The 11,741-nt window shown below is 36.7% G+C and overlaps 1 protein-coding gene across 1 annotated transcript; it reads left to right on the forward strand.

The window, feature by feature from the left end:
• Nucleotides 1–239: 239 nt before the first annotated feature.
• On the forward strand, nucleotides 240–10,860 carry pmp22b (peripheral myelin protein 22b). The gene is made up of 5 exons (XM_016572230.1): nucleotides 240–367; nucleotides 992–1,086; nucleotides 1,343–1,436; nucleotides 7,163–7,303; nucleotides 9,207–10,860. Exons 2-5 carry the CDS (start codon nucleotides 1,009–1,011, stop codon nucleotides 9,365–9,367), a joined length of 474 nt encoding a protein of 157 aa, XP_016427716.1. The 5' UTR covers nucleotides 240–367; nucleotides 992–1,008; the 3' UTR covers nucleotides 9,368–10,860.
• The last annotated feature ends 881 nt before the right edge of the window (nucleotides 10,861–11,741 follow it).

Raw genomic sequence — 11,741 nt, forward strand, 5'->3', positions numbered from 1 at the left:
ACACATAGCTTACAAACCTACTAGCACAATTGTATTTTTGTTTCTCAACCACGCTGGTATCAATGAGAACCAAACATAGCTCTGGTTGAGTTTGTATGACTAAGTACCCTGTGGTTTTCCTGCGCTCTTACGCACAGTGTGCGCTCTGAGTCTGTCGCTGTCAGAGGGGCGCGCCTGACGTAGCCGCGCAGAAAAAGGGCGTAGTACTTCCATAATGCGACTCTTTAAAGCTGCTGCTCCATACAGCATATTAATCTAGTCGCAGGGATCTGGACTTTGTAAATACGCAGTACTTTTGACAGGAGTGGCGCGGCTGCATTTCGGCGTTTTCATCCATTTTTGTGGACTTACTTTCTCTTTGCTCGCAGTAAGTTGGATTTATATTGCAGTACAAACGTGCGTTGCCTGTTTATGAGTATTAAAAAGTCCGGAGCGGATCAGAGAGGAGAGTAAATCTTGCCTTCAGGATAAGCGAAGCCACTTTCATGCTTTGATTCATCTATACAATGATATCTAGGCTAACTTTATAGAGAGACACTCATGTCGTTGCCTAATTATTATAGAATATGTGTTACGCTGGTTTTGCACTTGTCAACTTCGTTGTAACACTCTTTTGCGCCAAAACTGATGGTGGAAAATGGTGTACATGATGTCAACTAACTCAGTTCTGAACTGCAATTATTGGAAGATCAAGAAAGTTTTAAGAAATCAAAGACTAATTTATATTAAAAGACACGTACCATGTGGCAATCAGCTTTTAATTTTTTGTTGTTGTTGTTGTTTTTTTTTTACAAAACGCTTGAATATTATATTCAACTCCAGTGACACAAAAATATTATTTATTAATATTTAAATAATTATTTTTTTAATCATTATTAATAACCTAAATCCTATAGCAAAAATAATATTAAAGGGCTATATTATAACTAATAATTGGTCATTGATGTAGCCTATATTATATATTAAAAAATATGTTTCGGTGTTTATACAGAACCTTAAGGAAACATCATGCTGCTCCTCTTACTGGGAATCGTCGTCTTGCATGTGGCAGCACTGGTTCTGCTCTTCGTGTCTACTATAGTCAGTGTAAGTATTCTGAAGATTGATTTATTAATAAAGATTATTAGAGATTCTCTCTCTCTCTCTCTATCTATCTATCTATCTATCTATCTGTCTGTCTATCTGACTGTCTGTCTATCTACAGTCTCTGATATTAAATTGACAATTCAATCAATTTGGAGTCGTTTATAAACTCAAACCCCAATCAGGCACTAAAACCAGCTGAAGCAGAATATTTTGGATGTGTTTAAGCCATGCTAATGAGTATTCTTAAATCTAACAGGCATGGGCTGTTAACCCCAACAGCAGTTCAGACCTCTGGACGAACTGTACCACATTGAATGAAGTGTCCAGATGTGACCCTGCTGACACTGGAGGTAAGGTCCTGCTACATTTTTAGATTTGTTTAAGAAGGAATGTGTGATGAAACAAACAAAACAAACAAAAAAAATTGGTGCAATAATATTATTTTCAAGATAGGGAAATGTTTGCCTCTCTGTAAAGGGTTAAAGAGCCACCCTCGGTATGTTACACATAGCACGTTATTCACCGAGGGCTCGATCCTGGCATAACTGTCAAAGCCCCTTTGCCTGTTTACCACACTTTGTGGTGGGTGTGCCCACTCTGCCTCACATCTCTGTACTGCCATCTAGGGGTGAGAATTCAAGCGTGCAGTTTCAACCCACAACAGACCCCTCTTCAACATCAGCTCTGTATAAATAGTCTGGTTGCCGGCACTGAGCTCGGGCCCCTTGTTTGGGAGTGGAGAGTGCTGGGTTGCAAAGAGGTTCGAGAACATATGGGGTGGGGCAGAGGTAGAGCATTCAAAGCAGATTAGATTTAGACTGATCTGTCTGTAATGGCGTAGCATCAGATCGCCGTAGGCCGAACGCAGCATAATTTGAGTCACACCCACGAATCAAAATGCCAGCGACAGGTTTGTTAACACAAGAATGAAGGCAGTTTGAGAGAGAAACATTTATTATTGAAGTTTTTGTTAAAATACAAACTTATGTTGTAATTTTTTAGTTATCGTGGCCATGTAACCTGTATACTATAACCAGAATATTAAAGAAATAATGAAAAATGGTGTTCTTTAATGCATAAAATATAAAAAAGTGTATTTTTAAGTAATGTACATTCTCAGTCAGATCACTGTTACACTATTGGCTGTTCTTGGAGAGTGTGATGATGTCATAGATCAGAGCGGGAAACGCCTCTCTGTGCACTTTGGTAATGAGGCAGGACCAGAATGCTTTGCTGTGTTATTTCATAGCTCTCAGTCAGTTGGCGTAGCACCTATATTGTGGCGTGTTTGTTTAGGGCATGGTGCGGGGGTTGGCACACAGGGTTTTTCTGTCCCGCTCTCCTGCGCTCGCTCACGTGTCGCTGCTACGCTGCTGGAAAAAGGCTGCTTTTTGGTTACTACTTAAGTTGATTTTTGATGGGCATTTAGGCTGTGAAGAAAGTCTTTTCATTGGTGCATGAAATGACCAGATTGGTCTTTAATTAGAATGTTATAGATGACGTTTAACTTGCACACAAACAACAGCAGTTAAAATAATTAATCTTCATGTACACTACTGTAAGAACAAATTAAAAGTATTTACTGTTGCTATCAATTTACAGTAAATTTGTTACAGAAGATTTCTGTTTCAAATAAATGTTTTTTTCAAGCTTTGTTCAACAACAACAAAATACATTCTGAAATGCATTAGTTTCCACCAAAATATCAAACAATACTACCGTTTCATCATTGATAATAATAAAAATTCAAAATCGAGAAATATTTTTAGCACCGAATCAGCATATTGAATGATTTCTGAAGGATCATGTGATGCTGAAGACTGGAGTAATGGCTGAAATTTTGAAATATATTAAAATAAAACAGATATTTTAAATTATAATAATATTTCACAATATTTCTGTTTGTACTGTATTTTTGATCAAATAAATGCAGCCTTGGTGAGCAGCATAAGAGATTTTATGTTCAAAAACTTAAAAAAATCTCACTAACCCCAAACTTCATAATTCATACATGTTTTATGTACCAGTTAACAATAAGGGTGTACATGCCAACATTAGGTAACAGATTAGTCAGCATGAACAATATGTTTTTACAGTGTGTTGTAGAAATTGTTAATGTTAAAAAAAATGTAATGTTAAATGCTGTATATTTCTGCATTAGAAAAATATGAACTAACAAACAACGTATATTTATACATTTACATTAAATGTCTTATTTAAAAAAAAAAACAGCTTTGATATCTAATGCACTCACAGTCTAATGCATTTCTCAATAAATGGCCATCTGACAGCAGCTTGCATTCTTTACATCTTTAATAATGCAGACCAAATGTGACCCTGGAGCACAAAACCAGTCATAAGTCGCTGGGGTATATTTGTAGCCATAGCCAATAATACATTATAAGGGTCAAAATTACAAATTTTTCTTTTATGCCAAAAATCATTAGGATATTAAGTAAAGATCATGTTCCATGAAGATATTTTGTAAATTTCCAACCATAAATATATTAAAACTTAATTTTTGATTAGTAATATGCATTGCTAAGAACTTCATTTGGCCAACTTTAAAGGAGATTTTCTCAATATTTCTATTTTTTTGCACCCCCAGATTCCAGATTTTCAAATAGTTGCATCTCAGCCAAATATTATCCTATCCTAACAAACCATACATCAATGGAAAGCTTATTTATATGATGTATAAATCTTTCAAAATTCAAAAGATTTACCCTTATGACTGGTTTTGTGGTCCAGGGTCACAAATGTAGTTGGCGTTCTGTAAAAGATGTTGGCGATGAATCAAGAGGGAAAATGTTCTCCGTCTCATTACATTGGATAAAAGGCAAACATTCTGTGCTTCAGCATTAATAGTATAATTTATACTATTCAAGACAAATCAAGAGGTTTAAATCAAACCTGTGTTGGAAACAAGCAATCAAACCAAGTGCGAAGCCATCCTAAGATCACCTGAATGGTGTATTTTACACCGGGAGTGATGCGGAACAGCTGGCATTGCGAAGCTACTCAACACTGGCAGCTAAAGCATGCATGAAATCCTATTCATCATCCTGTTATAGAGAGCCATTTCATGGACCAAACTTGGGTTATGGCAGTCTACTCGCACCCCTGTGTTATGTTTCGCGGTGCATATTTATCATCTGTTAAGCCACATTCTTCACACCCAGGACCATACGTACCCCCTCTAAATGCAAACACAAGGCCCCCGCTTTCCAAAACGAAACCTTCTGTCCTGAAATACAAATCCCTGCCTTAGATGCATGACTGCAGACAGAAATACATAGGGTGTTGTCAAGCTTAAAATGACTACAGCCGCACCTTATATCAGGACACTCCAAATGTCACAACTCTGTGAGAGAAGATAAACTTAGTAACTGTGAGTAAATAGACTGTACGAGGGGATGTGCTTCTATTTTTACTTCATTGTTGAGAGAGATGTATTGTATCGTTTGTATTGTGTGGGTACAAAACACAGATAGCAGAAGAACCTATTTATGGATGCATACTAGAATAGTCCCCTCACATGGTCTCTGATGAGATGTTCGGAGAAAAACAAATGCCATTTCCATAGTTGTTTCCATTCTGAGATTGTTACAAGCACAAACCGTTTCTGGGCTTTTCTTGTCCTTTTAGGGTTATACATGTGTGCCTGAGCTTTACGGTTTTGCTGTTAATGAGATCATTGCCTAAACTTTGGATCATTCGTATTGCCAATTCTTCCCCACAAAAGTGCAAAGTAGTTGATTTGTTTATGATCTTGAGAGTCCAGATTTATTCTAGGACCTGATCAAATGTTTCTATTCTATTCAATGTTTCTTGGAAGCAAGCAATGTGATATTGTAAACTGGCTTTAATAGAGGATCTGGTTTGTGCTGAAAGCTGGAGTAGTGGCTCTGATTTTGTTTTAATCTGTAGTAGGCCGATCTGATTTTGGGGTTTGACAGTTTTAGTGGCTATAAGGGGAGCGGCAGACACAGCTGAACATGAGAGGAAAGAGAGAGAGAGGTGGAAACCTGATTCTACAGAATGACCCTTGGATAAGAAATAGACATGCTGGACAACCCATGCATTCCACTTATTACTGCTTGGGCATGAAAGGTAGAGACTGAGATAGAAAGAGAGCTATGACATGTTCATGCTCACGCTTCTCCCTAGACACATTTTACTGAATGATTTAGAAGAACAGCAAAACGCTTCCTTAACGTTGAATAATGACAGAATTTGGTGAACTATCCCTTTCACATTTCACAAGTACTATTTTTTCCAGCGGATGAACGATGAAAGCATTGATAGTCAATCAGAATGTATCCTGCTTTAAAGAACTTGAGCATTTAAAGGGTCAGACAGCATAACAGAGGTTTATTTGTGTGGCCACTAATATAGTTATTGTTATAGTTATCTTTATAGTTATCGTTCTTGGTGTGAATGGGCCTGTATTCATTGTCGTCATTTCTTTATGACTTTCTTATGTGGAAACAAACAAGAAACTTATGTGGACAAATGTCTGCTTTCGTGTTCATACTCTCTTAAAAATAAAGGTTCCAAAAGGGGGTTTTCACATTGGAGAACCATTTTGGGTTCCCAAAAGAACCTTTTAGCAAACAGTTCTTAAAATAACTTGGTGTTTCTAAAAGTAAAGAGCATTTTATTAATCTAAAGAACCTTTTGTGCAATAGAAAGGTTCCATGGATTTTAAAGGTTCTTCATGGAACTCCTTTATTTTTGAGAATGTATAACGAAAGTCAAAGTTTTGGACCCCATTGACTTTCCTAGTATGGGCAAAAACAGTTAAAACATTGTTCATAATATGTTAATGTTCAGTAGAGGACAGAAGTCATACAGGTTTTAAACAAAAATGAGTGAGTAACTGATGACAAATTTTGCATTTTAGGTGAAGTATCCCTTTAAAACTCTATTGAGGATAACAATGGTAAAACAGAAACACTGAACAATGTGTACATAATGCGGACATTCCAAAGCCAGAATACACGCTAAACATTAAACTAAAACATCTGCCATGACATTCCTCATCAATCCCAAACTCCCTCAAACCAGTCTCACAGCACGCTATTGACATTCAATTGATGGAAGAACATATTGTCCAAAGCTTTTGTCTTGCGAATCTGTTCACACTCAAAAGTGTTTTTTTCTCTTTTTTTTTGGAAAGAAATTACTTTTATTCAGCAAGAACCAATTAAATATACACAAAAAATACTTTTTATTTCAAATAAGTGCTGTACTTTTGAGCTTTCGGTTTTTCTATTGTTTATTAAAATAGAAATGTTCTAAAAAAATATTTCAAAATGTTCTTGTTTTTACTATATTTTTAATTTAAAAAAGTGCAGCCTGGTGAGAGCAAGAGACCCAAGATGATTACAAATATTGTGATCAGCAATGTATGTGCAAAGCAATTGAAATGTGTCCTATTATACAGGAAAGTCCTAATGCAAACATTTACTTTCCTGTCCACACATGCATGGAAGAGGCTGGAATGGCACTAATGCCAGGATAAAAATGACACACGGGGGGCTTTTAAAGCCATCAAATGCAGGTAATATAGAGTTAATGCAGCTCCTTGTAAGTTGCCGTGTTATGGTCCTGGTATGTCAAGAGAGGATCAATATTAGGTGCTGGTAACCTGCTAAGAGCTTTTAGGAACAGAAATCGCATTATGTGATTGCACAATGCATTAAGAGTTCCTGGATTCTCCAGTGCTATTTATGTCCATGAAACAGCCATCAAAACTTTAAATGCAACAACAAGAGTTCATTATGAAGCAATATTTGGTGTTTTGTTTTTAATAATACATAGATATATCTAAGTGCACATCTCCAATTGCACGCCAGTGTAAAAGTACAACCGGTACGTCTGTTGTGATCGATCGAGAATAGCAGATGAGAAAAGAAATAATGACCTGCTTAATGTACATTCGTGATCATTTAAAAATGACAGTCTCCGTCCCAAGAGCAAAGGTTTTTATTTCTGCAAAGCTCAAACTGCCCTAAGTGGTTTCAGGAGGAAGGAAATGCACTAATGTTTTGAAATGCTTTCTGTTTTTCAGTTTGGATCCAGGCAGTCCAAGCTCTCATGATCCTGTCTATCATCTTCAGCTTCCTGTCTCTCTTCCTGTTCTTCTGCCAACTCTTTACTCTCCAGAAGGGCGGACGCTTCTTCCTCACTGGAGCCTTCCAGATCTTTGCTAGTGAGTATCGTGACGTCATGTGAGCATCAATGGATCAGTTTGATTGTTTGCAGATGCTAATAAGATTGACATAACACGCTGACATGCTCATGCAGTGTTAATGGACCCAAAGTGTTCGCTGTTGAAATGAAGGAGAGCGATAAACTGCATATGCATTTAAGCTAGCTGGCTCAGGTGATCTGAGATTAATTACCATTTATTAATAAAAGATTATCTATGGGACATCTACTGATCTCCTCTGTTCCTATGGAGGTGTATTTGCTTTCATTCGGTGACATGAAAGACCTTTGGCCTTAGTCTTGTTAGTCTAATGAGTCCTGTCAACTCTCATTAAACCACAGACGGCACAGGAGAACCCTTTAATGCGCTCACTTCCTGCAGATAATTTGGTTACGATTTCTTAAGATGAAATCATGCGGCACGCAGAGTTATACATAGCCAAAACGAGTAAGCGTTTCTCTTCATTTATGAAAAACAATACGTGTAAGAGATCAGATATGGAGTTTTACAGTCATTTACTGTATTGTAACTGGAGCTAATGTAAAATGATAGCTCTCATTAGAAATGTTTAATTAAATTCTCGGGTCTTTGGGATGTAATGAAGACAGAGTATTATTAGAGATCATTACTGTGCCTGGATAATGAATAGTTCTGTGGGCGCCACGAATGCTTGATCTTTCAGTACGTACTGAGGGCTTTTAGAGTTCATATCTGCGACTCGCATCAGAGAGGATGGACATTAATTGAAAGCTAAATGTCAGAGGAGAGCCGAGGGTGGAAACAGCACAAAGCCAGACAGTTACAGGTGCCCACTGAGTTGGCACCGGATACACAGCCGCTGCCACAAGATGAAATATCAAGAATGGCACTCTGGGGGTGGTCTGTGGTCTGCCTGACATAAAAGAAAGTGCTGAAAGTGCCATGTCATATTTCCTCCCTCTCATGCATACCTTATAGTCAAGACTAGGCCAAGAACAGCATTTCTTAGGTAAATGCTACTTAGTAAATATTAGTAACAGGTAATTCTCAATTACAACACACATTATTGGATATTAGATTAATCATCTATCATCTAACCAAATCAGCATATTAGAATGATTTCTGAAGAATCATGTGACACTGAAGACTGAAGTAATGGCTGCTGAAAATTCAGCTTTGCTATCAGGAATAAATTACATTTAAAAAAAATTAAAAATAGAAAACAATCATTTTAAATTGTAATAAGATTTCACAATATTACAGTTGTAGCTACTTTTTTTTTTTTAATCAAATATATGAAGCCTCGGTGAGCATAAGAAATTTCAAAAACAAAATAATCAAAAACTCACTGACTCCAAACTTTTAAAGTGCCCCTATTATGGGTTATGAAAGATTCATATTTTGGTTTTGGGAGTCCCCAACAACAGGTTGACATGCATGCAAGGTCAAAAAACACTTTCATTGTCTTATAATATGCACTTATTTTTACCTTGCTTGCTCAGTGACTCCCAAACGATTCGCTCAACGATTAATTTTTCCAAACCCCTCCTTTGCGTGACGCTAATCTGCGGTGATTGGTCCGATTGGTCGATTTCCATTTCATCATGCCTGATAAAGCAGCGTTTGTGAGCGCAGTGCTGCTTTGTGTACAGCCGTTACCGGGGAAACAGCTATTTTTACCGCTCCAAAAGCAGCACCTAGTGGCAAAGAATGAATTAGCATTTTCATTCAGACCAAGTTTTCCTGGGTCTGCGCTAGCAACAAGCGGGCGGGCAATATGCTAATGTTTCATGTTAACGTCAACATGAAACGGCTTGTGATTCGTTTTAAAAACGACTCGTTTCAATGATTCAGTATGTAAGGTAACATTAATTAATTTTTCATTTCTAGACAGTTCATTTTTCTTGTCTTCCTCTTCCCCCAGGTCTTTTCGTTATGAGTGGAGCTATCATTTATACTGTAATGAACTCCGAATGGGTCCATGAGTCAGAGTCCTACGGCTTTTCCTACATCCTGGCCTGGGTAGCCTTTCCTCTGGCGTTCATAAGCGGCTTAATCTACGTCATCTTGAGAAAACGAGAGTGAGGTGGCACCACTCTCTAGTGGTCGCCACCTGAAAATACAGCTTTGAAGCCAAAGTATCACACTGCACCCACAGAGAAGTGAAATCACGCAGTATCTTCACCCAGGGGGTCAGTCAAAATCAACCCCGCTGCCACCCCAAAAAGACATATTCAATACTGTCATCATTTGAAGATGTGTATATAGTATCTTTAGTTTAAAACCTATTTATAACACTTTTTACATACATGTACATAGTATTTTATGTTTGCTCTGTTGACAAAGAACCTCTGAGAGCTTTTCTTTTAGCTAATTAAGTGCCTAGAGTGTGTGTTTGTCGCAGAAATGTGCATCATTAGCCATAATGTGTGTTTGTGTCAATTTGTCTTTCCTTATAAGGCCAAAAATACTTATAAAAAGGGTTTTGATGTATTTTAACCAAAGTGCATGTATTAAATTATAGGGACAACGAAAGGAAGCGTTTTCAATGAAGCTGCATTGAGAATTTAGAGATGAAGCAACACACCATCATTAGATCGGCAGTTTTGAAAGCTTTTTTTAATAGTTTTTCTTTGTTTTCCAACAAAAAATGGTGCTATGTATTTACCATTCCTTTAACTAATAGCCATTTAGACTTTATTTAGAAGGACATAACATGACTGAAAGCCAAAATCAGAACGCCATTGAATATTTTGTACTTGTGCCTATAACACAATGCTGTATATACAGTACTCACCGAAAAAAAGGTTCATTTTATAATAAAACAAAAATGTGTTCTGAATAACATGTGGTTATTAGTTTAGATTTGGGAGATTGCGATGGAGGAATTGTAGTCAAAACAGAGACTAGGAATTATTGATTTTAGTTGGATTACATTTACAGTTACATTTAAGAGCAGTATTAGCAGCAGGATTTGAGAAAGGCAGTAATTCAGTTTAATAAATGTCGCTTATATCATCCAAATACAATTCAGATGTATAATGTTTGATGGATTTAGTCACTCGTTAGCTGTTAATATAATCGGGGCATTACATAATTAAACAGTTGAGGCGAACACCCTTCATATTCAAATCAGACAAGCATATAAATATAAAATAAACATGAACTAAAGGTATAGTTTTTTTCCAAGTGTCAAAATGACAGCTTAAAATCCTCTATATACACAATATATCCAGAAAAACATATTTAAAAGCATCCAAGTGGCAGTTTTGTTGTGTAAAAATGTGTTATGAACTGACCACTGATAACATGATGGCGGACACATCATAACACCTGCATGCATGGAAAGATTTTTCAATACTTGAAATATAACATGCTGCGATGTCTGACATTTTTGAGATGCTCCGTTTCTACTCACATAACTCACAGTAATTCCTAATGTACTGTAATAGCATGTGATTGTATTAAAAGAGACACGTATTACTTACAATTAAAGGCCCTATTCTGAGGACCATGTATTAGATTGCTTCTCCTGCAACTCCAAAAACAATAAATTATGTTTTGTTACGATGAACTGATCATGTTGCCTGTTTTCATGGTTGTAATGGCCTGATGAATGTCTAACTAAATCCCCTTCTGATATATATATATATATAATCAATATGTGGTCTGTTCTGACATGGGACCAGCACTAGAAAATGTTGCATGTGCTCATTTCCCTACATTATAATACTTTCAACTGCAGTCGTTACTTGACAACATACGTCTAAAACCTGAAATAACAACCGAATCGTGTTGTATTCATTTGATCTGGCTAAACAGTTGTAGACAGTGTAATATTTGAATTTAATTGAATGTCGTGGTGCTCCTTCTGAAACAGCTGTACTGTAAGTCGTGTCTGAAGGAGTGTGAGCTCTGATGAAGACTGTTCATTCATGAGAACCCAACTCTGTGCCTCTGACTCGCCTCTTTTATGAAAGCTTGTGTTTGTGTGTTTATTAAAAGCTATTAAAAAGAAATACTGCTTGCCAGAAAATTGTCTCTCTTTTTACTTTCTGAAAAAAAAAAATGCATATGTATTAAAACGAACCAGTGGTTTCATCTGCTGGATTGTGATCCAAAAATGTGAATGGTTTCGACAGCAATTCATAAAATACAATTCAAATAGCCTAATAAAATAACTTCTAAAGAGAAAAATCAATCACATCCACAAGTGTGCCAGGTTTGCACAGGTATAGATATCAGATTTTGTTTACAAAATCACCCTATTCAGCCTATGAATATTTAATTAATAATTCTGCACATTACAGGTGCATCTCAATAAATTAGAATGTCGTGGAAAAGTTAATTTATTTCAGTTTAACATTGTAAATTCTTCTTCAGCACCAGCAGAGGACCACTGATCTAAAAAAGATTGTCAGAAAATAGTGCCACTTAGTGGTGTAATTTAAATAGTGCA

Source organism: Sinocyclocheilus rhinocerous, unplaced genomic scaffold (genome assembly GCF_001515625.1).
Source record: "Sinocyclocheilus rhinocerous isolate Xijiao unplaced genomic scaffold, SAMN03320098_v1.1 scaffold140, whole genome shotgun sequence".
Taxonomy (NCBI): Eukaryota; Metazoa; Chordata; class Actinopteri; order Cypriniformes; family Cyprinidae; genus Sinocyclocheilus; species Sinocyclocheilus rhinocerous.